The sequence below is a fragment of the Leopardus geoffroyi genome, chromosome C2, assembly GCF_018350155.1.
Source record: "Leopardus geoffroyi isolate Oge1 chromosome C2, O.geoffroyi_Oge1_pat1.0, whole genome shotgun sequence".
NCBI lineage: Eukaryota > Metazoa > Chordata > Mammalia > Carnivora > Felidae > Leopardus > Leopardus geoffroyi.
Genome location: NC_059333.1, coordinates 1770564 through 1798543, shown reverse-complemented (window position 1 = coordinate 1798543; position 27980 = coordinate 1770564). Strand labels below are relative to the sequence as shown.

The following is a 27980-nucleotide window of genomic DNA, read 5'->3' as shown; positions in this document are numbered from 1 at the left end:
CGTTACCTGCACAACATTGACTCCGCAGCACAGAGGAAGTCCCAGAGGCTCAGCCAGCCCAGCAGCAACACATTGGGGGGCGGGTGCTCCCCAGTAGCCAGGCACTGAGGACCCCCCCACCCCGGGGAAGGGAGGGAGGGAGGGATTCTATCGACAGCCGAGCCAAGTACACGAAGCTCAAAGCCAGAACTGCTTTCTCCCAGAGTTCTTTGTATCTGATTCCAGCAGAGCAGAAGGAAGGTGCTGGTGGGGCGGGGCAGAAAACCTGCCTCGTGGACAGCAGACAGCTGGGGGTGGCCGGCAGGGGAGGGGGAGGACAACTCGGGGACACAGCACGGCCGCCCCCTGGGCCATGGCACCGAAGCCGGGATTGCTCACACATCCCGGGGCGGGCCAGAATCTCTCTGTAGCCTACCTGCCGCCCTCCAGGTGATCATGCTAACGCCGCGGGGAAATGAGACACGAGGACACAGTGGATTCAACAAAGCGTGTATTAAACCACTTACTGGAAACTGGTTAAGATTAAGGCACTCTGAATTTGACGGTCTCCTTGAGGTCACAACACGTGGTGCTCTTAGGACTACTTATAAAATGCGGGGACCAGGACAGCCTCCCAGACGCGCTGGTGTGGCCTCGGTACCCCGAAGGGACTAAATGCGCTGTATGAACAGGGCACAGCCCCACACCGTCCACGACACAGCGTGACCTCACGTACATTACTGTATTAACACAAAGGCTGCTGGAGTCTGCTACAGAGTTTTTCTTATGAATAAAAGTAGAAAGTCAAAATCTGCAGGCTGCTATAAAATACTTAGGAATGTTTCGTAATACTTCAAATGGCTATCAAATGCCCAAGAAGTCAGAAAGAGATAGTCAAGAGTCTGTACAGTTAGTGTCTCAGCTTATGGACATTGCAGGACAGCGCGGTCACCTCACGGCACAGGCCGAAGTGGCTGGGGGGAGGGGGGGCGCGGGGGGGCTGTTGAGCGGTGTGGGGTGTTGGATCACACTGACCTGTATGAGAACTTTCCGTGACACGTTGGAGAGCGGTCCCCGACGGCACAGTCACGAGTGCAAAAGCGGAACACGTCGTTTGTCTTTGCACCTGTCGACCCACCTCCCCGAAGCTAACGTCTTCCTAATCCAAAGCAATGTGGCGGTGGCCACCGGGACTATTTTTAGAGTGAAGAGAGGCAGTTCACACAGCTACTCCACAGTCTGCATCCCCAATAGGAAGGATGTGGTCATTTACTGAAGCCTGGGGCCAACAGAAGGCACCGCAGGGTGTACCCGGAGGCCACGGACAGCGTCCCAGCCAGAAGAGCGCGGTTCCAAGCTAGGGGTCGTGTGACAAGCAGGACAGTCAGCAGTGTCTCCGTGTAGCACGTGGAAATCCCTCTGGCCGGCCCTGGACACCCTGCCAGACCCCCCAGTGGGCAGAGCCCCGCAGAGGGGCCCACGGGGCATGGTCCCTTCCTCCTCGGACAGCCTGGGGACCCCGTGGTCCCTGTGTGACCATGTTGCTGACGGCCTGACTAGGGAGAGCCTGGTGTGGCTACACACAGGACCCGGCGCCGGCCGTCACCAGGGCTGAAGAGGGAGCGGGGCGGTGATGGCCCCTCCAGGTCCCCGGCCCAGAGCACCTGCTGCTGCCCCCGCAGGGGGCTCTAATGCTTCATTTGTTATTCAAGTTTTCACTGGAAAAAAATCTTGGTGTTCCGGTAAAAATACAAATTAAAATTTAAAAATTGTCCAGTAAGCGGTCTGAATTTTGACAGAAAAATTTCTTGGTGAAACACCTTTGGTGGAGGAATGAAATCCAAGACTTATTTGAAACGGAATGAAAAGGAACGGAACAAAACACAGATTTAAGGTGAATCTACGTTCTCCCGGACGCTGCTCAGAGCGGCTGGGGTCAGAAGGCACTGACCAGGACTGCGTCTGGGCGCCCGGCTCCCCAGGGGGCTGCCACACAGGGCGCACAGCCGCCGGCTGGGTGATGGAAGGCGGCGGGGTGACAGGGGCCCTTCCTCCCCTGCCGCGCGTGCACGGTGAGCCGTCGGGCACAGGGATGTGAGGACAGAAGGTGGGACGGAGGCCGGCTGCCCCGTCCGCGGTTGGCTTCGCCAGCGGAGAAGGGTAGCAGGATGTGGGCTTTGCCTCCTGGAAGTAACAACACAACCAACCGACCCCCCTGAAAAGCTTCGTGTCTGCAGTGACTAAATACAGATACAGAAGAGGGAACGGAAGCCCGCGGGTCCGCAGGGCGGCGGCGCCGTGCTCCCTGGAGCCGTGCGGGGACTGCTGGGCGTGTGGCTCAGTTGTTCTCGAACCTGGCATACGGGTTTTCCTCTTTAAACAGACCTGGAACAAAAGGGACCTGGTTATAAATGTGCTCACACGGCAGGAAACCAAGTCCAAGGACACAACACGATTCAGCGTTTCGTGAACACTCACTGTGGCTCTAAGAAAAAGGGTGTTCTGAGCAGGTTCAAGCACCACGCTTCACCTTTTTTTTTTTTTTTTGTAACTATTTCTACTTATTTATCTATTTTGCAAGAGAGAGAGAATCCCAAGGAGGGGCTCGATCCCACAAACCGTGAGATCATGACCTGAGATCAAGAGCCAGATGTTTAACCAACTGAGCCGCCCAGGCGCCCCTACGCTTAACCTTTTTGAAAGTCAAACCACAGGTGACTTTAAAATTGAAATAAAATTTACCAGAAACCATCATCCTAAGAAAAGCAAACCTAAAGAAATAAAAACTTATTGGCTAATTCTCTCAAAGAGGAATTAAGAAACAGCCATTATTTCTCCCCACAGCGATTGGCTAATATACAGAAATTAACAAAACCACCCTAAATATCCTTAGAATTAAGGCTATGAAACAATGAGGTGACTGTCCACTTCACCACCACCAAGTGCTCTGACGTGGCTAATATAACGCAGTTGTAAAAATAAATCTCTGGTGCTAAACGCTCAGGCCTAGGAGTTTTCTCCTGGCAGTTCTGAACACACAGCCTCTCCCTGTCTTTAAAAACCTGTATCGCCCACACTTTTCTGGAGCCACTGCACCAAGTGTATGTGCTACAGGTGGGGGGGGGGGGCACGGGGCGGGAGGGCAGCCAGTGCGGAGGCAGGAGGGTGGCCCGTCTGAGGAGGACTGCCGCCTCAGCCTTGGGAGGAAGCCCACGGTGGTTCTGGTAAAGGGAGCCCGTGCGCCAGACGCCGAACACAGTCGTGTTGGAGCAGGACGAATGGAACAGCTCCCAGCTCTACTTCTGGTTTAAAGGGGGGAGACTGTGTTGTGATTAGGAAACCAGACGCCTTCTGAAACCAAGAGAAGGGTTTCCTCCATGCAAGTACGCATGCCTGGCCCGTCTCCCCCCTGGGGCCCCCCGGGAATTCTTCCACGCGGCTGGGTCTTTGCAAAGTCCAGTCCATTAGGTGGGCTTTATGTAAACAGGCGCAAGCTGGCTTCCTCAGGGCAGTTCAGGGCCTGGCGCACCACCAAAACGGAGGAGTGAAGGGCCTCGGTGAAGGTCACGGAGAACACCCCGCACCAGGAGCCCTGGCCCGAGGCGCCACCTGGCCTCGCACACACCGGGCAAGTGGGACACTGCAGAGGGGGCAGGCTTCAGATGCTACTTGTGCTTGGCGATAAGGGCACCGTGGTGGAGTCTGTGTGTGAGCGCATGCGAACACGTCTCTCTCGCCGTTCATGGTAACGTCAGTCAGGTGCCAACAAGCTCCTTTCAACACTTCAGTATCGTGAAGCAAGGTGCCCGTGCCAAGGACAGCTGGCGCTCACTGGGCACGAACGTGCACCTGGAAGAGGCACCGGGGACAGACGGCACCGTGCCGACACGACCACTGACACGACGTCACCCACGCGGGAGTCCGCCCTCGCCTAGGCTGGGGACCTGACATCGGGTGAGTGCTGTGGGCACCGGGGACCTGATGGGCCAGCTGGCAGAGGAAGCCGAGGGGCGGGAGCACACGAGGGAAGGCTCTAGCAGCTGCTGGACATCTCACCTGCAACCAAGGAGACCCAACGGCAGGGGGAGAGGCGGTCAGGGCAGCCTCGGGCCCCAGAACCCACACCTGGAGGCTGGCAGGGTCGACCCGAGCCCGAGGCGACACGCACAAGGGCATGACAGTCAGAGGAGGCCTGCGTGGACGGAGGGGCCAGCCAGTGCTGGGTGGGGGTGCCGAGTCAACCGCACGGCCAGCAGCCCACCAGAGGGAGCCGAGGCTCCAGGACCCACTGCTTTAGTGCACAGGACCCGAAAACACCACGAGAACAGGGTGTTCCCTGTACAGACACAGAACTCCAAAATGAGGGCGTTAGTTACAAAAGATTTTGAGGGGCACAGTGGCTTGCACGGTTCAGCGTCCAACTGTTGATTTCAGCTCAGGTTGTGATCTCAGGGCTGTGGGATCGAGCCCCACGTTGGACTCTCCGGACAGTGCAGAACCTGCCTGGGATTTTCTCTCTCTCTCAAAACAAACTTTCCAATAAAAAAAAAGAAAAAAAAGGGAAGAAGAGATTTTGCAATTTTCCTAATCAGATTCAGCCCTGAGCCCAGCTGCCAGGTGTACCCGACACACACCAAACACTGCTCAGGCCGTGAGGTCCACGAAAGCACCGCGGCCCAGAGCTGGAGGCCCCGCGGCAGTGATCGGCGAGAGCGCAGCGCGGCCACTTCTAGCAATCCCAACAGCCCCAAACAACAGCATGGCCGTGGATGTGGGAATCAGCAGAGAACCAACTCAACCCGGGAGCAGATTTAATGCTCTCGCGGACTAAAACATTAGTATCCCCCCAAAATCCCTCCCAACAAAAACCCAAACCAGATGAATCACTTGGCGGCATGGAGACCTCTGGCGAACTCCTTTAAAAGGCGCGCAGCCCGCAATCAGGTGCGGGAGCAGCGGGAGCACCAGGCGCAGGGGAGGCCACACGGACCGGTCAAGTTCCGCCCCCTCATCAGCAAACGGCGCTCAGGAATCCAGCTGAGAGTAAACACCCTACGGCTTCACCTTTCCAGACATTCCGTGGAGTTAGCTCCTTCCGGACCGCGCGGTCTAGAACCAACCACTCCTCCCGGAAGCCTCAGCCCAGACCCTGCAGTCACGTGTCACGGCCCAGAACCCACTCCCAGCCAAACAAAAGATGCGTGCAGTCAGTCGATCCTTACCGTATTTTTTTCTGATTTCATCATGTCTGGATTTCATTTCTGCTCTCCTAAAAAGACAAAGAAATCTCACTGAGCACCAAAATATAACACAATGTTAAATGATGTACCTTCAGCAGAGAGAGTGGGGATCTGTCCTCTTTTCCCGGGAAGAGACCAGGGACCAGGGTGGGGACAAGCCCGGCCGCCAGGCCAGGCAGCGTGAGGCTGTTTCAGCAAAACGTCCTTTGATTCTGAGTTTCAACAAAAGAAATTCAAATATCCGAGACCGTATTTTTTAAAGATATTTTTCACGTAAAAAAAAAACCTGACGTCAGATTCTGAGGAAGGTTGGGAACACGCAAACGTTAGTTTTTACTTAGGGGCACACGACGTTGCGGGGACAGCGCAGAAACCCGCCGGGCCTCAGCCCCCGCCGGCAGCTGACCCAACGCGGCAGCGCCTCTCCGGGCCACCACCGCGTTCCACGGGCAGGGACGGGAGACCCGCCTCCCTCGCCCTGTCCCACACCCATAGGGGCGCACCCCACGGCAGGGGTCGTTTCCCAGGGCCGCGCAGGCCGGGTTCCCGAGCCACCGGGGACCTCACCTCTCCTCCTGCCGGACCCTGCGCTCCTCGCGCTCCCGCGCGGCCTTCTCCTCTTCCTTATCCGGCTTCCGGCTCCTCTTCCTGCGGCAGCAGCAAGCGCAGCAGCACGCGGCCAAGGCCAGCAGCACGGCCCCCCCCACCACCGACAGGGTGATGATCAGCGCCTCGAAGTTCACTGCACATCCCAGCGGGAGGGAGCCGGGGGTCAGGGGTCAGGACGGGAGCGGGACCACCCCCTCCCCCACAGGCAGGCCGCAGCCCGCGCAGGGGCCCCTCCTACGTCTCTCGGCATGTTCGTGCGACTTAAGAACACTTTACCGGCCAACCACGCAGACCCAGGCCACAGGGTCGAAGACGCTTCGAGCCTGACAGACGGTAACAAAGCAGGCCCGCCCCGAGGGACTCCTCCAGACGGAAGGGGAGCCCCGTGCAGCTCAGCTGATTATTTACATCCAAGTCCACGGCCCTACACGGCTGGCCCTTGAACACGGTTCACACTGCGTGGGTCCCCTAGCACGTGCATTTTCAAGACCTACGGGGCAGAACTCAAGCGCACCTCCTCTCCCTGAGATCTCCTTACGAACACCTCCCCCACGTCACTGCAAGGACACAGTGCGGAAGAACACAACACACAACGCAGGTGCTCATCGGCTGCCTGCGTGATCGTAAGGCTTCCGTCAACAGATGATGCCTTACGTTTTCAGGGAATCGAAAGTTGTGCGCGGATTTTCGAGGACGTGTGTGTGTGTGTGTGGGGGCGGGGGGGGGTGGTCAGTGTCCCTCACGTGTACGTTGTTCAAGGGTCAAGTGCGCTGACTGCCCCTGCGGAGACCCTGTGAGCCCTGCGGGCCCAGCCCCTGCCCCACCCGGGGCTTGAGGACGGCTGCTCAAGGATTTTGTCATTTCCTGTCAACACCCAACTTCCGAGGCAAACAAGTAGTTAAAACAAGGTTCTCGACTCTTTCAACTTCTCTTAAGGATTTATAAACCCAAACCAGTCCTTATTTTTCTACTTAATTCAAACCAGAGAACTCGAGTTTTCACTCATCCACTTAAGTCAGCCCTGGAAGAGGCTTCAAGAGCGAACTCCCCCCGCCCGGATGGTGGAGCGTTCCTGGCACTGAAGTTAGAAAGTCTGGCCGCCACGCAGAGCTGGTCCCCTCGAGTCTGCCCCGTTTCCCGGTTTCCCATTGGTGGCTGGGCGGGGCTCGCCAGGTGGGAGAGGGAGGCCGACCCCCCAGTGCCCGGCGCCCTTCAGACCCCACTCAGGCCCACACAGACCCTCACGTTCAATGCAGGCCGGCCGCTGGCCTCACACACTCTCTGTGCTTTGTTCAACTACTTTCTTTTCTTTTTCATGTTTATTTACTTTTGAGACAGCAAGCGTGAGCGGGGGAGGGGCAGAGAGCAGGGGAGACAGAATCCCAAGGAGGTTCCATACCACCAGCACAGAGCCCGACACAGGGCTCGAACCCACGAGCTGCAAGATCATGCCTTGAGCAGAAACCAAGAGTCACAGGCTTGACCGATGGAGCCACCCAGGCGTCTCTGTTCAACTACTTTAAACAGAAACAGGTGTTACATCTGAAATGCCTTCTGGGCTTTAGATCGTGTGTTTTCTTCCCTCCTTTGACCTGTTCTGGAAGTGCCGGCATCACAAAAATCAGCAGGAACAGGTGTAAAAAGAAAAGACCTTTGCTGGCAGATGGCATCATCTTCTGACCAGAGAACTTCAAAATAATGAACTTTAAGAGCCAATCTGATCAGTAAGACAGCTGGTTCTGAAATATACCTACCCCCCCCCCCCACCTCCAAGACAGCATTTCTGACGAGCAGCTAAAACCAGTTACAAAATAAAAACAGACATCTGGTCGTGACGGAGGAAAGTACCAAGGGCCCCTGTCCCCACAGCCCTACGCGGGAAGGCTGTGGCGTGCTACTCGAGGATGGAAAGACGGCCTCCGTGCATGAACACCAACCCTGCTTCTGCACGACGGTTTAACATGGTAAAGATCTTATTTTCCCCCAAACGAACACAGATTTAAAGTCAGCACAGGTAAAACCCCAGAAGAATTTTGCCGAGAAGTGGGTGAAAGAATTGTAAAGCACCCACAGCATGAGGTCTAGATCTGGTGCTCCCTGACGTGTGGGGGCCCCCAGTCTCCCCAGATGGCACGAGCCCCACCCCACCCCCACTCTGTTCCCACAGAGAAGGTCCTCGGCCAAATAACCCTACCCGATCCTCTGCAGTGCATGCGGGGACCCATAGCGGTTCCCGCTTATCCCTGATGGGCAAGTAGCAGGCTCCCGTGCCCCCCTGACCCTCGGGGTCAATTAAACCAAGCACGTGCTCTCTCGGGAACCAGGGGCACGGCAGAGCCTGCCCCCCACAACCCCTGGCTAGTTCCTGTCCCCCTCCCCCAGGCTGAGTCACCACGAACCGCAAACTGCTGTGGCCCGCTGTGGCTCTGTCTGTCCCGAGTCAGGGGTACGGCCAGCCCCACAGCCCGAAGGTGGGAATTTCATTTCACAGGCCAATGATCAAAAATGCCCCCACCTGAAAGGTGTTCAATATCATCAGTCATGAGGGAGGAGCAAATCAAAGCCACAATGAGATGCCACTTAAACCCGCCAGATGGACGAAAATGAAGGTGACAGATTACCCCAGGCCCTGGCAGGGATGTGGGACAAGTGGGAGCCCCGGTTGCCTGAAGGAGCCCTTCTTGAAAGGCGATGAGTCCGCCATCCCGTGCTCAGCATGTGCCCAGCGGGAGTGAGTGGGGGGCCGCCCACGAGCACGTCTGCAGCAGCACGGGGACCCCGGGCGTCCCCAGCAGCAGAGTGGGCACAGGGCGCCAAGCAGCAGTGAGACAAGCAGCCGGTACGTGTGACGCATGAGTCTCAGACATGCCCCCGAACGGGGAGTCGGACAGACCAGCGCGCTTACTTTAAGTGAAGGGCGGGGCGGGCAGCACTCCCTGGGGTGGCAGGTCAGTGCGCTGGCTGCCCACGGTCCCGACAGGGACAGGCTGTGAGCACTGGGAATGGTCTACACGCTTTGCTGAGTGCGGATTACTTGTGGACTCGTGTGAAAATTCGCTGAACGTACGCGTGTGTGCGTACACGTGTGTGTTTACGTCATACGAGGACAGGAAGGGAGACTTAACACGTGTGCGCGTTAGAAGTTATGCTTCAACTTTAAAACACCTTGGGGGCACCCGGGTGGCTCAGTCAGTTAAGCGTCAACGGTTGATTTCAGCTCAGGTCATGATCTCGCAGCCCGTGAGTTCGAGCCCCTCGTCGGGCTCCGTGCCGACCACTCGGAGCCTGGAGCCTGCTTCAGATTCTCTGTCTCCCTCTCTTTCCCCCCCTCCCCAACTCATATGTGTGCATGCGTGTGCTCTCAAAAAATAAACGTTAAGGAGTTTTTTTAAATGAACGCATAAACGTTAAGCAAATCACCTTCGAAAGAAAATAGAAATAAAAGCACCTCAACAGTTCGTGCTCAAAATGCCAAGGGCTCCCTGGTCCAGGACTGGTCTCTGTGGGGTCTCAAGGGTTAACGTCCCCAAGAGAGAGCGCCTACAGAATCCACCACACGCAGGCAGAAAGGGACAGAGAAACGTAGGGACCTGACCGTGCTGACCTAGCAGGACTCCAGGCACACAGACGCCAGCAAGACGCAGTCCCCAAGCTGACCCTCTTCCCTCCGCCTTGCAAGTGGGCCTCCGGCACCCCGGGGACCCCTGGCTGCCCTCCCAGGAAGCACGCATTCTCACTGGCTTCCTGACTTCCTGCAGGGAGCACGTGTTCCGGCAGCTTATGCTAACTGAGCACACCCAGACTCCCCCAGACAGTACTGACTCCGCAAGAGTTCCATGAACACGAACACTTACCCCAGCAAACGCCCCAGCGTGCAGAGCTCAGCGTACAAAGGGAGCTGGGTGGCAGGATCCTGGTCACGGGGTAGTCCAAGCACGCCTTATTGGTGTTGCACCAAAGGCACTGAAAGAGACGAATGTTTGCCAAACCCCAGAAACGCAGCGTAAACACCAAAGAACCAGACGGTCCGGGATACAAGCCCAGCCACACCGTCTGCTCCCCCTCAGTGGCTGACCGCAAGGCCGTGGTCCTCACCCCACCACAGCAGCTCCACCCCGCCTCGCCCACCAGGGCTGATGTCACTCAAACCCTCTTCCTTCAGGCACCCCGCCCAGCCTCTCGGCCTCCGTGCAGTCCTGGAAGCCGCCAGGTGGCTTCCCGCCCGGGGTCTTCGCACGGCCTCCTCCCTGTGCCCGGAACCTTCTTCTCCAAACACACGCCCCTCAACCTCCTCCACAGGGCCCACCTGCCCCACCCCCCTACTTCCTTCCCTTCCCGACACACCATCTCGGATCGTCTGCAGGAGAACAGGCGGGACCACGCTCATTACACGTTTGCTGGTGGACTTTTGCAACCTTGGCAATCGCCGTACAAAGATCCTACCTGTGGTCTCTCCGACCGCACTGGCCGTTAAAGACAACGCAATTAAGGCTCAAAGCGTCCCTCCCAGGACCTGAGATTACTGCAGTGACATGCCCGCGGTGAGCCATCCAGGTGGCACTGACAGGGCACGCACACAGTATGCCCTCAGCCTCCCCTCCGGCCTCCCAGGCCCCTACTTGTCCTTCCAGAAACCCGCGTGCGCCCAAGGACCCGTGGGGGCAGGCCTCCCACAGCCCCTGCGCCCTGCATTTCTGACCGGACCCGTCTGCGTCCAGAGCGGGCCCACACCTTCAGACTTACTGCCCGCCCGCCTGCTGAGATGGGGGTGCGTGTGCCCCCACAACGTCCTCCCACAGAAGGAAGGGCTGGACCGGATGATGCCGCGGAAGTGCGTACTCCTGAAGCCAGAGCGAGGCAGGACACCAGGCTCCTTTGCGGCCGGGAGGGCTTCCGACGGTGACATCCGCCGCTAAAAACCCGCGCCACCAGGAATACGCACAGACAGGTGAGCAAGTTCAGGGTTACCAACAGTAAGGTCTGAGGCTGCAGTAGCAACACCCTTCAGTCTTTAACCAGCAAACACAAGGGTCCACTCAGACCCTACGACCCGACACGCTGCCAGGTGGTCAGCAAGTTCTCTTCTGAAAGTGTGGCCAGCATCCTAGGGCAGAAACCACCCGGCCCGTCTGTCCTGACCTGCCTCGCAGGGTTCCCCGCTGCCAGGAAAGGGAGGACAGGCTGCGTGGCTCTAAACTATCCTCGTAAAACCGAACTGGAGGGAGCTTCCCCTACGGTCCCAGACAAAGGCGTCAAAGCCCAGGGACTGCTCGGGGAGCCACACGGGATGGGGCAGAGGGACCGTGACGGGCCCCACACAGTGGCGAACTTTCTCCGGCGTGCCTTTCTGCTGGTCCCCGACGGCCAGCCACACACGTGCCTGTGTGTCAGATCCCAGGATGGTCCACCTGGACGATACCGCCAAGAGCACCGGGCCTGCTACAGGGCGGCTGCCCTCCTGCTCGAGGTCACGCAGGGTCAGCACGGGAGCATCCTGGCTCCCAGTCTTCCCTGTAATTCTGGTGAGCTGGTCAGTCTGAGCCCAGGACGCCAGGCCCTCCGGGTTGAGGGCCCGCATCTCTCCTTGCCCTCACCCTTCCCCGTTCCCAGGTGAAAAGCCCAGGGAGGAGCATCCACCCTAACCCAGGACAACTGATGGAGAACGCAGGACACATTGTGAGGACTGGGGGGCCCACAGTGTGTGGACGGCCCTCATTCCTGTGGGCAGGCCGGTTGGGGAAGCAGACTCCCCAGCCCTGGCTGAGCACCACGGCAGGCAGGGCCTCTGGGAACTCGCAGGACGTTCCCGGCCCCATCTTGGGGTTCCATGTGCAAAACACAGTCACGGTCCCCGTCCCCAACAGGTCTCTATGCTCTAGTGGCATCGACACGAAAGCACGGGCCACGGGTTCACAGTTGCAGATTAGACGCTAAATGACACCCAGCCCAGTGCCCATCCTTCTCCGTTCCCCTTGCCCTCCACTCCCCCATCCTGCTTCTGAACACCCCCCCCCCCACCAAGCCCACCAGCCTCAATGAGGTCTCCTGCCCACTCACACGTGTTCCCAGCCATGGGGCCCAACCCAGTTTATAAGCCCAGACACCTGGTCAGGAGGTAAGCATGCGTGTTAATGACGCTCAGGTGATATCTGCAGTTCTCACGAGACGGTTTACTACTCCTGAGAAAGTCTAAAATGGCATTCGACACCCATTACAGAAACTATCTCCACAAACCCCAGATGGCAGAACCTTTAACACCCACAAGACCCCCCCCCACCCCGTCATGGAGAGTGGGGGTGTCTACTTACAGAGACATTTTTCAGGCACTCCTCACAGGTCCTGTTTGTGTTCTGAGAACAAGCTGCGGGGAAAGGACAAACAGGTCACTGAGAACCGCTCACTGGAAACACCGGCCCAGGCGGCCAGGGAGGCACCCAGTCTGCGCTCTGAACCACGGAGACGAGCAGCCAGCCTCCCAGGTGCAGCAGCGGGAGTTTCCCAGCCTTGCTGCAGGCCGGCCACCAGGGAGCGTGCACACGCAGCCCCAGGGTCCCATCTGCAAGGGGTCGTGCGGACAAAGGGGCCTCGGGGCACAACGGCGGTACCTTCGGGGAAGAGGAGCGGAAGTGGGCGCGTAGCGCGCACCCAACTGGCCCAGGCCCGCTGGCTCATCGGCACAGTCTCTGGAACCAAAGGCCACGGCAATGCCAGGCCCGTGGGACTAAAGCCAGGCCTCGGCCCCCGCCAGTCCCGCCCAGACCTGAGGGAGAAGCACCCCCCCCCCCCCCCCCGGAATCTGCTGGCTCCAGCAGCTCTTCACGGCAGGGAGGGGTCACACCCCAGCCAGCCAACAGCCCCGGAACTAACTCGCAGCCGGGGGAAAAACGTCCAAACCCTCTCAAGCAGCTGCCGTCTTCCGCACCCACAGCTGAGCGCACACGCTTACTCCGAAGAGAGGTCCGTGCCACCCCGTGAGCCACCGGAACCGCACCCCACAGTCCTAAGGAGCGACCACTTTGCAGGCGCCGGGGAAACTGAGATTAGAAGGGCTGACAGGGCCAAGTCCGCGGAGGCGGAGCCCCAGGGGACTGTCCGCGCGGCGGCGGGAGGCGAGGCGGCTCAACCTCAGCCACCGCACCCAAGCGCTTCGCTCAAGACGCTGGAACACGTGCCCACTTTACGGTGCCAGGGAAGCCGACGACAGCCAGATGCGCGCGTACAGAAGGTGGGCACGCCGGTGGCGACGGAACGGCGCTCGGCCACGAGGAGTGCGCCGCGCGCACGAACACGGAGCCTTCACCACGTCACGTGGACCGACGGACACCGGACACGGAAGACCACCCGCCGGATTCCACGGGCGTGCGGTTCTGAAGCCGGCGAACTCATCTGCACCGGGAAAGGGACGGCGGCGGCCTGAACCTTCCGGAGAGATGGGCACGTGCTGGAGCGTGACAGGGGTCACGTGGGCGTCACTCACCCAACGGCACACGTAAGATTTGTCTCCAAAGGAAAAGACAAACGTGAAGCTCCAGGTCACGACGCGCGCGGGGAGGTACCGGGACGAGCGCAGGATGTCTGCCGCGGACTTCGCCGAGCTTACCAGAGGGCCCGGGACGGGCCCCACGACGGAGGAGACCCAGCCAGACGTGAACAGCCGACACCCACGTGGCAGGCGTGCGAGGGAGCACTCGCTGTCGGGTCTTCCCACTCTCCCGCGCGTGTGAACGCACTCGTGACGCGTGACCCCGTCCGCCCAGGGGAGGAGCTCCCGTTTCAGTCACACGCATGCTCATGACGTCCGCGAAGCGGGACTAACTCTCAGGCGCGTGAAGCCGAACCCTTCTACCTTCCACGTGCTAAGCACGATCCCACTTTGTTTAGAACGAAAGCCCGCTTGTCACGGGCCATCCCACGGCCGTCTTTCCGCTGGCACGCCATTGGCTTTACCCTAAAGCTGACTTCCAACTACTGTTCTCAGAATGACAGACTCAGGGCACCCGGGTGGCTCAATCGACCGAGCACCTGACTTGCGATTTTTGCTCAGGTCACGATCCCAGGGCCGTGGGATCGAGCCTCACGTTGGGCATGCTGTGTGTGGAACCTGCTTGGGATTCTCTCTCTCTCTGTCTCTCCCCGTCTCTGTCGTGTGCTATCAAATACAAAATAATTTAAAAATTAAAAAAGAAAAAGAACAGACATAACTTAGCTCCACGGAGGTAAAGAAACAGACAAGTCACAGAACACCTCGATCTCTGCCAGCACCACTCAGAGGCGGGGTCGCAGAGGCGCCAGGACAGGGACAGGAACAGCACCGCCTGTCTCAGAAGCCCCGTGCCCTGGAGCCGGGAGGCGGGCCGGCTGTGCCAGGGCCGGGGACTCGGCCGCCACATCCAAGCACTCCCTCTGTCCGTCCGCCAAAGGGCCAGGCAGCTGGGGGGGGGCCTCAGTGTCTAGACACAGTTCCCCAGGAAAGGGGCCAGGGCTCCTTGGAGAAGCAGCTGATCCCAGAAGTGGGGCACAGAGAGGACAGAATCAGCCCCGGACAGACTGCGGCATCACCAAGTGGCACCAACTTAGGAGCGGATAACAAAATCACTAAAGGACCCAAAGGCCGGCTTGAAGGCCGGGGGGGTGGGGGGGAGTCCTCCTTGCCAAACGGGGACAATTTAAAATCAAAGGGATTGACAGTCACGGACTCCAGCCTCTTGAACACTCCAGGATTTCACCCGGACGTGGAGTAAGTATGGAGAAGGCCAACTAGCAGGAGAAGCAGGGGGTTTGAACGCCTGCGGTTCTGCCATCATCGTGGGAAATCCGGACGCCAAGACCACCGCGCGCGCTTGAGAGGTGACAAGACGCTTGCGGTCTCAGAGCGCCTCCCCAGTTTCATCGCTTATGAAGACAGAGTGCACCTTACAAGCACCCAGAGTATCGGCAGTACGACGACAGGACGACGGGACTCAGCGGCAGCAGGCGCCCCCGGGGGTGCAGGGGGAAGGACACAGCCACGTGTGGTGGAGTCTGTCAGAGGCACTGGAATCCAAGTAGAGGACACCAGGCAAGGCCAACTGGGCTCCTCCTACAGAGTCGTTTTCTGGGAACAGACTGGGGAGCGGTGCTGGGTGGGTGGGGAGACATGGGGGCCCGAAGCCCCGCACGGTCCTGGACGCGGGCAGGGGACGGAATGACACTACTGGGATGACGGGTACACCGGGTACACACACGCCCTACGTCACATCTCCAAGTACTCACGAGTCCTGTCGATGCCAACTGTCTGATTTTGACCCTCATAGTCCCATGACGCACAGGAGGCCCGCCCCAGAGAATGAGGGGCGAGGGGGGAAGGGGCAGGGCCGCAGGACGACGGACCCTGACGGACCGACGGACGGTCTGGAGGGGGGAGAACAAGCAGACGCAGAGGGAGCGCAAGGCAAGCATGGAAATGCTGACAACAGAAAGGCATGCGGAGTTTGCTGTGCGATTTATTCCTTCAACGTTTCGGCAGCTTCGACATCTTTTCTAAACAGGCAGGCAGGGAGCCACCGTGAAAATCTGCACGACTGCCTGTCACGCCCACTCAAGTCCTTTTTTCTTTCCTTTAGCGAGAGCAAAGCACGCACACAGGGGAGGGGCAGAGACGGAGAGAGAGAATTCCACGCAGGCTCCGTGCTCGGCGGGGAGCCCCACGCAGGGCTCCCCAACTCACGACCCTGGGATCACGACCCAAGCAGAAATCAAGTAGGATGCTCAACGGACCGAGCCACCCAGGCGCCCCTCAAATCCTTGTCGAAAAATTTTACGAGAAAAGACGTACCTCTCATCAATCTTAATCGAGTGGCCACAGGGAGCGGGGGGATCGGGTACGGGAACTTTTTCACGGGAATGTTTTTTCTGTTTTCGTTTGTAAAGTCTTTTTGACTTTACATGTGAACTACACCCCGAGATACACACCATAAACCTCATCCACCCCACGGTGTTGGGACCACAGACCCGTAGGAGTCAACGGAGACCAGCCCTCCGCCTGCCCCCGCCACGACCACCAACCGGGCAGACGTTCAACACAAGCAGAGACACCTACACTGGACAGTCTTCCCGAAAAGGGCCGGCACCGGGAAAAGGTCGTTCTGTTCTCTCCCTTACGAAACACCTCACCGTCTTGCATGGCTGGCAAGGAAAATACCCCACTTGCTGCTGCCGCGGACAGCGGGGGTTGGACTTCTCGGTCACGGGACACAGACCACGTGCTGATGGCCGCAGACCAGCACCACGGCCTCCTGCTTCCGGAGTCCAGCGCTGTGTGTGAACACGCCCGTTCCACAAGTCCCCCACTGAGAGTCTGTTTACCAACGATTAGAAACCTTCGGGCGTCACTCACTCTGATAAAAAGGTCTTTCTGTCAGGATACGCTAACCCATGGCCCGGTTTCACGTACTTCCCTAAAGTTCCGGGTGAGGCCACCGATTACATACAGAAAGGCACACACTAGCAGGGGTGTGACGAGATCTGTCCTGTAAACATAAAGAAACAAGCAAGTACGCATTTACTGAGCCCGCGTCACACACAGGCAGGAGGGCGGCACCTGGCCGGCCCCCGGCACAACAATCCCCTCATCGGACACTGTGCCCCCTCTGCACGGCGACAGAGAGCACCTATGCCATCTGTGTCACTTGAGAATCAGGGGTGGAAAAATCATTTAGACGAAAGTCCTGGTCACCTTCCTGCCCCAACAGAGAAGAGCTGAGCGGCATGATACATGTCTTCCTCAACTTATGATGGGGTCTCGTCCCCAGAAACCCATTCAAAGGGGGAAATATCCTATCAAAACTCCGTGCAATTCCCTGGTCTCTCTCGAAACCCTACAACACTTCCGTTAGCCTGTGGACGGGCACAGCCGCCTGGCCCACAGCCTGTTTTACAAGGAGGGTGGACGTCTCGAGTAGTTGACCGAATACCGTACTGAAGTGACAGGCAGACCGTGTGGGCCCAGAACGGTCGTCGGTGTGCGGGGACCGCGTGGCCGCCCAGCCCCGGGGTGACACGGCGTGTGGAAACTCCAGGCACCGTGTTTACTGAACGCACATCCTTTGGCACCGCTTACGGTCGAAAATCCTAAGCCGAACCCTTGTAAGTTGGGCACCGTCTGAACATACAAATAACATGCACCACATGTATACACACTGGAAGGCCCTTACAACTGGTTTCAAACGCCGTGGTTCTCGGCGAGAGACGGGCAGGTGAGGAAGCGCGTCCCCCCCAATCCTGTGCCGATCGCAAGGAGCAGTCGGGGCGGGCTCCCACCCCCGACCTGCACAGGTCACGGCTGAGCTCCTTTGTATCCTTCCAGCAACTCCGAGGTACGGAGGAGTCGCGGGGATGGAGTCTCACCCCCCACACGAGGTGGGCTCCACAGGGCCACGGAGGCTTCTGCAAATTTAGGAGTTTCGCTCTAACGACCTTCAGAGCATCCTGGGTCCCTAACGTCACCATGCCGCCAAACACACAGTGGGACGTTAGGAACTGTCAGCGTGGGACCGCTGTGACGCATTCGTTGAATCTGCACGCCTGTCGTGGTTGACTTACGTGTCACCTTGACGAGGCTCAGGTGCCCAGACAGCTGGCAGACATTTCTGGGTGTGTCTGGGCGGGTGTTTCAGAGGAGATCGGCATTCGAATCGGCTGGCTCAATAGTGAAGACCGTCCTCACCGTGGCCAGTGGGCAGCACCCAGCCCACAGAGGGGCCCCCACAGAACAAAAGCAGAGGCACCGTGAATTTACTCTTTTTGCCGAAGCTGGGACGACCACTTTCTCCTGCCCTCAGACACCGGGGCTCCCGGTTCCCGGGCCCTCCGACACAGAGGAACCCCGGCAGCCTCCCCGGGGCTCCGACTTGCAGACACAGGTCCCGGGACCTCCCAGCCTCCACAGCCACGCGAGCCCACCCCTCACGACACATCCTTCCCCACAGCTACAGACCCCCTGCCAGCTGTTTCTCCGAAGCGCCCTGATAGCCTCGCAGGGGGACCAGTGATGTGAACGCCACAGTCACACCCTACAGGGCGACGGGCGGTAAGCAGCGCGTGCTCTGGGGAAGGGGGGACCTCAGCGCCCCAACAGTGCCCCCGTCCGAGGAAAGGCAAACGAGACCTGAGTGGGAAACCCTCCCGGCACACCGCTCCTCCCGCGTGAAGGAGTTGCTGCAGGAGAAACAACAGTCCGCCACCTTCCCCCGAGGACCCAAGGACCGGAGGACCCGGGGCGAGTCCACGGGACGAGTAACCACCGTGAGCTCAAGGGCGGAGGGGCGGCTGAACCGACAGTAAGTGCAGTGCCACGTGGCAACCGTTCTGATCTAATTCCCTAATTAAAAAACTAATGAAAGTCACCAAAGGACACTGCCACTCATCTCGGCACGCCAGGGCAGTATAAAAAGCAGAGCGGTCAAACACGTCACTTCGGGGCACTCCTGACCCGCCCCCTCCAGTTACGAGGACACACACCCGCCAGCCCCTGAGAAAGACCCATCTCCGGCAGGTTATCCATTGCGGTGCGGTAACAGGTACCCACTCCACGTCTGCGCTTGGAACTCAATCCCGACCAGAAGAGCTCTGTGCACCGCGTTTCCACTGCCTCCTTACGAACGTCCAGAGAGCTACGTCCCAAGTGTCACAGGCACACACACATTTGGAAGTAGATCAGAAGAAAACCAGTCCTGGACTGGAATCACGGCAAAACTCAACAAGCCAGGATAATACTGGCCCCAAGTCAGTCCTGCTTGTGGAGCCCTGGAAACAGGTCCAGAGGCCTACCGGTGACCCCACCACCACCACCAGTGATCAGGGTACTCCACACACAGCAGCCAGCGCAACACTTCTGACACACCCGAGCTTAAATGTTTCCCTGACCTGCCACCAGGCCCGGAGGCTGAGTCGGAGGACCGGCCCCCCTCCACTGGCCGGCAGGAGGACAGCCTCCGGCAATACTCCATTTCTGGAATCTTCTGAGACCTCAGCTTGGCCCTAGGTCATACATTTCCTTCCCTAGCAGCCTCCGACCCACCCACCCAGCACTCAGGGTTTCTTGGTCACCACCGCTGTCCCAGCACCTGGCAGGGCGGCTGATAAGAACGGGAGATAAACCAAGGAAGTACCCCCACCCCAGGTCTGTTGAGTGCAGAAGCAGAGTCAGCCCCTTCAAAGCGGCCGGTACTACAGCTCTCCTGACTCCACTGAGCCATGCAGTAACTCGAGCACTCCTTCCCGAGTGGAGTGGGGCCCCAGGCGCCACACCAGTGCCCGGCACCCACGCCTCAAGGGGCCTGGCCCCTGGACACCGGCGACCGACCAGCGCTGGGGCTCCAGCAGGTTAAGCTCCACTTCCTGACTCAGAAACTAACCGCCAGCTCGGTCAGAGAGGGTCGAGTGAGACTATGAGGGAGGGCAAAGTACTCAGGATGATCCTGCGGGTCCCGCTGACACCGCCCCGCGACCGAACCAAGACAAAAGGCCAGTCTGCCCCCCTCCCGGCGCCCCCGCTGCAGCTAGACCAACGGGAAGGCCGCAGCCTGGGGCAGCGACTGGGCGCGGCAGAGATCCCGGGCCCCCTCCACCGCCCTGTCCCGGGACCCCGGGCCCCAGGACCCCGCGCCCCCTCCCCCGCCTCCCCAGCCCCGCCCATGGACCCCCGCCCCCTCCACTTCTTCCCCCGCCCCGCCCCGGGACTCCCCGCCCCCTCCACCTCCCCGCCACGCCGCAGGACCCCCCCACCCCTCCACCTCCCCGCCACGGGGCCCCCTCCACCTCCACTTCCTCCCCAGCCCCGGGACCCCCGCCCCCTCCACTTTCTCTCCGCCCCGCCCGGGGACGCAGCGCCCCCTCCACCTCCTCCCCCGCCCCGGGACCCACCCCCCTCCCCCCCGGCCTCTCCACCTCCCAGCCCCGCCCAGAAACTCTCAGCCGCCCCGAGCCCCTCACCCGCTACGGACGGCTCCTGAGCGGCGGTCACCGAAAAGAGCAGCAGGAGCAGCGCGGCCACGCCAACAGGCAGCTCCCAGCGGGGCATGAGCCCGCGAGTACCGCCGAACGCCATGGTGGCTGCGGCCCCTTTCGTCGGTCGTCGGTCCGTCAGACGTCAGCCTTACACGCTCCACCTCCGCGGACGGGCTAGTCAGTCTCCCCCTGAAGAGCGGCACGCCGGAAGTGGGCGGGGCGAGCGGCAGGGGCCAGTGCGCAGCCGCGATTCCCTGTTCGCCCCGCCCCCCAGCCCTCCGGCCTGCCCCCCGCGGCTTGTGTTCCCCGCCTTCCGGAGCGGCGGGGGCGGGACTCCGTGCGCGTGCGCGTGCGCGGCTGAAAAGCGGCAGTCTGGGCAGGGCTCGCTGCGGTTCAGTGCGCGTGCGCGGCCTCAAGCGTTCAGGGGCGTCGGGGGCGCGGTGGGCTGGACCCTAAAGCCGTGCGGAAGTGTGGTGCGGTGGCCTCTGGGCCCGGTAGTGCCGCCGTCGGTGCCAGGCTGGTCCCCGCGCCCGGGCTGCACTGGACGGGACCTGTGCGCACAGAGAACAGCTCGCAGTGAAGCTGTCACCTGAGGGAAGCCTCGGGCTTCGCCCCGTGTGGTCGCGGAGACGCATCTGGGCCCGCGCCCCCGTCTCCACACCCCGACAGAGCCTTGGCCCTCGTGGTGCCTTCTCGGGAGCCTGCTCGAGGAGGGATGCGTACTGCAGGAGGCCGCTCGCAATGCAGACTGTTTCCGTGACCAAAGTGGAGGGGGACGTGGCTGGTGTCCGGGGAAGCGGGCCAAGCATCACCGGCTCCCCCAGGCCCCGGGGGCTCAGGGCAGGGCCCACGGTGGGCCACCCGCCAGCCTGCTGTTCCCGGCCCCCACGCTGTTCGCAGGCATGTGGCACCGCTGCCCCACACCTGCCTCGGCGGCAACTCCGGCGAGCTCCGCAGTCTAACGTGAGGATCAAGACCAACGTGTGGCCTGGAAGCTTCCATGCCTCCCCTCCCGGAATGGGGGGCCCACAGCCCTTAGAGTTTAGCTTGCCCTTAACCTCCAGGGCCGGGGTGCAAGCACTGTTCTCAATCAAAAGAGTAGTTGGTAATTGTGTATTTGTGCCTCCTTCTGTGTGCAAGGACCGAAGGCAGCACCCCATCATCTCTGTCCCGTCATTCCGTCATGGGAAAGCACCCAGAGGGGGTGGATAACTGGCCAAGGTCCCAGGGCTAGAAGAAAGGGGTGCATCAAGGGCTGGCAATGAACCTGGCCAGGTTCTACCTCTATGACCCCCCCGCCCCCCCCCCAGGTACTCAGTCTCTGTGAGCTCACAGCAGTACTGACCATCATGAGATCACAAGATCACACAGGGGGAGGACCCACAGCCTCAGCGTTAGCTCTTCCCATCTTCCACTTCAGGGCAGACCCAAGTTAGCCTGGGTGCCCATGGTGCTGGTCTTGGTCTGCGGCGCAGAGGATGAAAGGACGAAGACCACGGGCCCGTGACGTGTCGATGCCAGCGTTGAATGTTTTAATGAGTATGTCTTCAACTTTGTTCAGACTTTTCATGAAGTGACAAGGATTCCTGTACGGGTAAGGCAGCAAAGGCCCCTTAACTGTAGTAAACTGACCCACTTCTCCTACTGCAAATACCTCCAAATATCTCCACGTGGACCTGCTGTTTAGGTAAACAGACGTTTAAAAACTCCATTTCCACTGGAAATGGAATAAACACCTACCTGGGTTTAGATATATGGCCCCAGAAACCAACACGTTTTCGTCCTAACAACGCAAACACACAACAAACAATTTAAAGATGGTCGAAGGACTTCGGACGTTTGTAAACCAAGACTCCGTGGACACTGCTGCATTTGAAACGGTGCCATCAGCACTGGCATGTTTTTTAAGGAGGCGTCACACCCAGTGTGGAGCCCAACGTGGGGCTTGAGCTCATGACCCTGAGATCAAGAGCTGAGCTGAGATCAAGCGTTGAGTGCTTAACCAACGACCCAGGCACCCCAGCAATAGCATTTTTTTTAATACCCAGCAGTAGCATTTTAAAACCCAACTGCATTCTGCAACATTTCAACAACATGGCTGTTCAAAAAATACTTGGCATCTAGAGTCCATTTCCTGTTTTGAAAGCGGGGAGGAAGTGGCAGCGTTCCTTCAATTGCATTCAGTTGTCAAAGAGCTTTAAGCTTCCGGGAGAGACTCGAGCAGCATCATGAGAAGCACACCCGCGATAACTTTTCAGAGAAACGGAATGACTCCTCTTGGCCACGTGCAATTAAAAGCGTATGACTGGGGCGCCCGGGTGGCACAGTCGGTTGAGTCTGCGACTCTTGATCTCAGCTCAGGTCATGATCTCACAGCTCATGGATTCCAGCCCCACGTCGGGCTCCGTGCTGATGGTGTGGAGCCTGCTTGGGATTCTGTCTCGCCTTCTCTCTGCCCCTCCCTGGCTCATGTGCACGTGCTCTCAAAACAAATAAATAAACTTTAAAAAATTTTTTAAAAAGAGCGTATGATTTTTCCAAGAAAGATAGCCAAAGAATCAGAGCGCACAGTCACAACGGCATCAATTTAGGGGAAGTGGTGGTCAAATCTGCACGATGGGAAAGGCTGTCCTCCAATACCAGACTGGTCATTGGGTGGAATCCAGAGCCGTGGTGATGCCACATTTCCAGGGTCCCCACCCTGGAGTTGTGCATATGGGAGTGGCTTGCTGGGCATTTTCACCAGAGTTGTTTTTATTTGTGGTCAGTGTGCCTGCCATCTGATTTTATTTGTCGTCAAGAGTACATTCCTCTTGGGGCACCTAGGTGGCTTGGTGGGTTGGACGTTTGACTCCTGGTTTTGGCTCAGGTCACGATCTCATGGTTCCTAAGACTGAGCTGTGTGTCGGGCTCCGTGCTGACAGTGCAGAGCCTGCTTGGGATTCGCTTTCTCCCTCTCTCTCTGCCCCTCCCCAGCTGGTGCTGGTGCACATGCACATGCTCTCTCTCTCTCAAAAATTAATAAACATTAAAAAAGTACATTCCTCTTCGTAAGTTAAGGGATGACTTCCAAAAGGCCCTGTAAAAACGGAGCAAAGCTACTACCTGAAGCAGGTAACACATTAGATCTCTGTGATCAGCTGAGGACACAGGGAGCACTTGAGGGCCTGGGACTTCGGATAGCCTCGGAGGGATCTTAGGAGCTCTTGGATAGGCAGGGGCTCCGAGGGCCTCTGGGGCGGAGGGAGGGATGGACAGAGCCCGTTTTCCATGGCTGGATCAAGGGATGTTACAGAACACGCACCTGGACGCGCGGCGACTCCAGAGAGAGCTACAAGGGGCTCTTACCTGCGTGGGTTTTGGAGCTGGTCCTGGTTCCTGCCGTGTGGGGCCTGGACTGAGGCGCGAGACCCGGAACACTCTGGTCAGCCATCCCCTGTGAGCGGTCTCGATTCTTAAAGTGTTTTTCTGTGTCAGCCTCTCAGAGTCCTCAGAAGCGGGCAGAGGGGGCTCTAGTGACCCTCCGCCCATAATTTGACAAGACAGGAAACAGCTTTTGCAAGGCCACGCCGCCAGCCAGAGGCAGGGCTAGACTTGGAGGCGGGGCTTCAACCGAGTCCCCTCCAGCTCCTCTCCATCCCACGGGCACAAGGTGCGAAGTTCTCAAAAGGATCGTTGGAAAACTATCGGGAATATGTCACAACCAGGACAGGGCCTGAGGGCAACCAATTCCACAGTCCGCGTTTCCAGAAACTGCCTCAGGGTATCAGCTCAGGCCTGGCTTCAGCTGGCCCTGCCAGAGAAGGCGCCCAAGCAGGGCCGACCCCTCCCGAGGGGGCCTCCCCGCTGCACACACCTGTATTCCTCGCCCACATACCCCACCGTTATGTCCGTGATTAGACTCGTCCTCCAGTTTCGCCCAGTGCTTCTCAATCGTGCATCAGAAGCACACGCAGAACATGACAAACCCAGACCGTTAAGCTCACCGCAGAGCCCCTGACTCAGCAGGTCTACAGCCAGGCCGAGAGTCTGCAGCTCTAACAAATGCGCAGGTGAAGTTGGGCCTGCGGTGAGGAAACAGCCTTTGAGAAGTGGGGCTCTGGGTCACCGAGTCTCCACCCGGCCCGCTGCGCGCTGACACGGCCGGGGCGCACTTACAGGCCATGCTGCAGGCAGTCTCCCACCCCCCCCCCCCCCAGCAATGAAGCCCGAGCCTGAGAGGGACACTGACGTTTCATGCTCCGCAGGTGCAGGCCAGGCTGAGCCCCCTGAGCTGCCAGTGCTGCCAGCATGGACCTTTCTAGGCCCCCCACCTGCCCAAGTAAAGGGTCCCAGGTCATATACAGCCAGAGACCCTCATACAGTTAGCATTTACAATAGAAGTCAGGAACCCAAAGCCTGGTGCCCCCCACGGGTGCAGGTCTGTGGCAGGGTGGGGGGTGCTAGGGTCGTGGGGATATAGGATAGGATCAAAAATTGACATTTGGTCTTAATGTTCCTGGCACAGAGCTCCTAAAACCCTTGGAATTTGCTGGATAGCAAGAGTGATGAAGGTATCTTTTGTTACTTATAACAATCCTTTCAAGTGCATCTGAGTTTCTGTTAAAGAGGGGACTTTTGGAAAGCACCAAAGCCTGGGGAGCAACCTTGTGAGCAGAGGCTGGAATTTTCAATCCCACTCCACTGACGGAGGAGAGAGGAGCGGGGAGGGGCTGGAGGTTGGATAGTCACCAGTGGCCAACAAGTTAATCATGCCCGTGTAATGAAGCCTCCATAAAAACCCCAAAGGACTGGGGTTGGGGGAACTTCCGGGTCCGGGAACGTGTGGAGGTGTGGGGAGAGTGGCCCCCAGGATGCAGAAGCCCCACACCCCTCCCCTGTTCCTGGTACACGTCGCTCCATCTGGCTGTTCGTTCACATCCTTTGCAATAAGCCGGTAATCCAGAGCGGAAGCTGTTGTGAGTTCTGTGAACCACCCTAGCAAATTAAATGGATCTCTGACCTGTAGCCAATTACCTGAAGCACAGGTGACAACCTGGAATTGCATCTGAAGGCCGGGAAGCAGTTCCGTGGGACTGAGCCCCTCACCTGTGGCATCTGGTGCCACGTCCAGCTATCTGGGATCAGAATCAAGTTCGATTTGTGGGACGTGCAGTCAGTGTCCTCAGAGAACGGAGTCACTCGCTCGATGGTGTGGAAGAAACACACATGTCAGAGGTGGCCAACCATCCAGGTTTGCCTGGACTGCATGATTTCCTGGGAGGGAGGACTTTCAAGGTTAAGGCCGGGACATCCCAGGCCCACCGGGATACTTGGTGTGAACAAAAGTGAACAAAACTTGAGAATCTCTAAAAGAAAGAAAGAGAGTTTTCTTTGAACCAGGGTTAGGACAGCTGTCCGGAAACACGGTCTTCACAGGGAAGGAAGTGCTCCGGAGAATGAACAGTTTTTACCAGAGTTATATACTTTTTTTAAATGTTTATTTATCCTGAGAGAGTGAGAGCACCTGAGGGAGGGTAGGGCAGAGAGAGAGAGGGAGAGGGAGAGAGACAGAGAGAGGGAGAGAGAGAATCCCAAGCAGGCTGTCAGCACAGAGCCTGATGTGGGGCTCGATCTCACAAACTGTGGGATCACGATCTGGGCCGAAATCAAGAGTTGGAGGCTTAACCGATGGAGCCCCCCAGGTGCCCCCACATTTGTATACTTTTTGACATCCTGTGAAGGCTCAGATCGTAGAGCAGCGTGTAGGCAGGAGTCACGGGTTTTGTCGTAAAGGAACGTGGGGAGCAGGAAAGGTGATCAGTATGTCAAGGACGAGATGGTCTTCCTCTAGCGTAGTCATTCCCAGAGCAGGCGCCCGGTGCAGGGGCGGCGGGCTGTAGATCAGGCTCTGGGTCCAAACAGACTTTCCCTACAGTCGTGCTGACTGAGAAACAAATCTAAACTGGCCCCGCCCCCTCGTAAATCAGGCCCTTAGAGAAGCCGTGGGCTTGCACCCAGGTCATTCTGACACCTTCCCTCTCTTCTCACCCAGTGTTTGCCACCTGCTGCTCTGGACCAGCCACCGACTTGTGTCCGGGAGCCCCGAATTCTGGATCAGCCACCGGCCGTGTCCGGGAGCCCCAAACTCTGGATCTGGGCTCGTGTGCTTGCTTTGCACAGTTCTGCACTGTTTACCACACAGACCCCCAAAAGCTGGAAGCCGGGCTCACTCCCTGCTCTGAGCTGCCCCCGGAAGGTGGTTGGGGAGGACTAGGCCCTACCTGACCTGTGGGGTTAGCAGCGTCCTAGTTTTGAGACAGGTCGCGTGGATGCCAAGACTGATCTGGTGAAGGAGAAACGGCCAAAACGCACCCACGGTACACTCTCACGGTATCCCTTCCACTGAAAAGGGATAAAACAAAACCCACTAGATGTCGCTCATTGAAGTACATGCATATTCTAGAAACAGGCATCAAGTTGCTTAGATAAATGATGTATGGTTTTGGTCTTGAGTCTCAAAGCCGTCTCTAAATAGGAAGGTGAAAGAGAACAGTCCCAAAACTGGAAGCTCTTTTTTTTTTTTTTTTTAATTTTTTTTTAACATTTATTTGTTTTGGAGAGACAGAGAGAAGCAGAGCATGAGCAGGGGAGGGGGAGAGAGAAAGAGAGAAGCAGAATCCAAAGAGGCTCCAGGCTCTGAGCTGTCAGCACAGAGCCTGACGCGGGGCTCGAACTCACGAACCACGAGATCATGACCTGAGCCAAAGTCGGACCTCAACTGACTGCGCCACCCACGCGCCCCTGGAAACTCTTTCTTTAAAAGAAAAAAAATGTTTATTTATTTTTGAGAGTGAGCACAAGCAGGGGAAGGGCAGAGACAGGGGGGACAGAGGATCTGAAGGGGGTTCTGTGCTGACAGCAGAGAGCCCGACGCGGGTCTTGAACTCGTAAACCACGAGATCATGACCTGAGCCAAAGTCGGACGCTTAACTGACTGAGCCACCCGGGCGCCCCTGGAAGTCAGTTCTCGACAATTTTTCCCATAGACAGGTGCGTACCTTTAGAGTGAGTGGGAACCCCAGCTGGAGGCCTGGGGATGGAGGGGACACAGGGCACCATGAGAGAATTCCAGCCCTGGTTGTAAGAAGGGGAAGTGAGATTGCCACCCAGTGTGTGTAGACACAGTGCCCAGGGAAGGGGCCCCGAGGAAGGAGAGCAGTTTGGTGGAAAGATGCCCGACGTCCCTCGGATGTGACCGGGCTTGAGAGGAAGGACCTTGGGCAGGCAGGCCACGTGTGAGACGGGCTCGACTCACACAGGGGCGCCGTTGAGGTCACAGCGACTGGGCAGGCAGGGCCACCAACATTCATAGGGCGGGGAGCCCGGGGGTGACCACAATTCCATTTTGTTCAACTGGATTTTTAACAGTTCGGAGGAGTAGAATAAAGAGCCTGGCTCTGTTTTCCTAGGCCCGGAAGGATGTGGCGCCCCTCGTGGGGGAAAAGGCGACTTTGCTATTCTTTTTTTTTTTTTTTCAACGTTTATTTATTTATTTTTTGGGACAGAGAGAGAGGGCATGAACGGGGAAGGGGCAGAGAGAGAGGGAGACACAGAATCGGAAACAGGCTCCAGGCTCTGAGCCATCGGCCCAGAGCCCGACGCGGGGCTCAAACTCACGGACCGCGAGATCGTGACCTGGCTGAAGTCGGACGCTTAACCGACTGCGCCACCCAGGCGCCCCGCGACTTTGCTATTCTGTTTCAAACGCGCTGTGTGAATAGGGCCAGTCTGGAGTGGGACACGTGATTCTGGCCGATTTCTAGGGGACCTGGATGGGGTGGGCCGTCAAGCGCGGCCTGGGGAAGGGGAGGCGTGCGCCCCGGAGGAGGAGGACGGCTGTCGCCGGGGCTGGCATGAGGCCCAGAGGCACAAACGGGCAGGAGACGCTGGGGCGGCCCAGTGGGGCGGCCCAGTGTGGCGCCCACGCCCTGGCGGGAGAGGGGGAGGGGCAGAAGGAACCACCAGCAGCCGAAGGTCAGCGTGCGAGGGGCTCGGCTTCACGTCTTTAAACCTTGCTCTAAGCTCTGTGTCCTACGCTGCTCCGACCCTGGCCCACACCCAGCCTGCCGACCTGTGCCAGTTGGCGGGAACTCGCGTGTCCAGGGCACCACCGCTGGGTACCAA

At 58.5% G+C, this 27980-nt stretch overlaps 1 protein-coding gene across 2 annotated transcripts; it reads right to left on the bottom strand.

Annotated features, from left to right (window-relative positions):
- Nucleotides 1-477: 477 nt before the first annotated feature.
- Nucleotides 478-20559, bottom strand: LOC123610472 (PTTG1 interacting protein). Of its 2 annotated transcripts, XM_045501146.1 has the most exons (7): nucleotides 20404-20559; nucleotides 19800-20003; nucleotides 12137-12189; nucleotides 9683-9791; nucleotides 5787-5961; nucleotides 5202-5248; nucleotides 478-2364 (listed from the first exon to the last, which is right to left on the bottom strand). In XM_045501146.1, the coding sequence occupies exons 2-7, from the start codon at nucleotides 19912-19914 to the stop codon at nucleotides 2318-2320; spliced, it is 546 nt and encodes a 181-aa protein (XP_045357102.1). In that variant the 5' UTR covers nucleotides 19915-20003; nucleotides 20404-20559; the 3' UTR covers nucleotides 478-2317. The 2 variants fall into 2 exon arrangements, with proteins under 2 accessions (XP_045357102.1, XP_045357103.1); XM_045501147.1 differs by lacking the exons at nucleotides 19800-20003; nucleotides 20404-20559 and adding an exon at nucleotides 12434-12599.
- Between the last annotated feature and the right edge of the window lie 7421 nt (nucleotides 20560-27980).

What these genes read in the sequence shown, in the direction of transcription:
- LOC123610472 (XM_045501146.1), bottom strand. Translation starts at nt 19,914, where the DNA reads ATGGCGTTCGGCGGTACTCGCGGGCTCATGCCCCGCTGGGAGCTGCCT. An exon ending in TCAGGAGCCGTCCGTAGCGG is followed by an intron (nt 12,190 to 19,799) that starts GTGAGGGGCTCG and finishes CTTTCCCCGCAG; the next exon opens with CTTGTTCTCAGAACACAAAC. An exon ending in AGTGCCTGAAAAATGTCTCT is followed by an intron (nt 9,792 to 12,136) that starts GTAAGTAGACAC and finishes CGTCTCTTTCAG; the next exon opens with TGCCTTTGGTGCAACACCAA.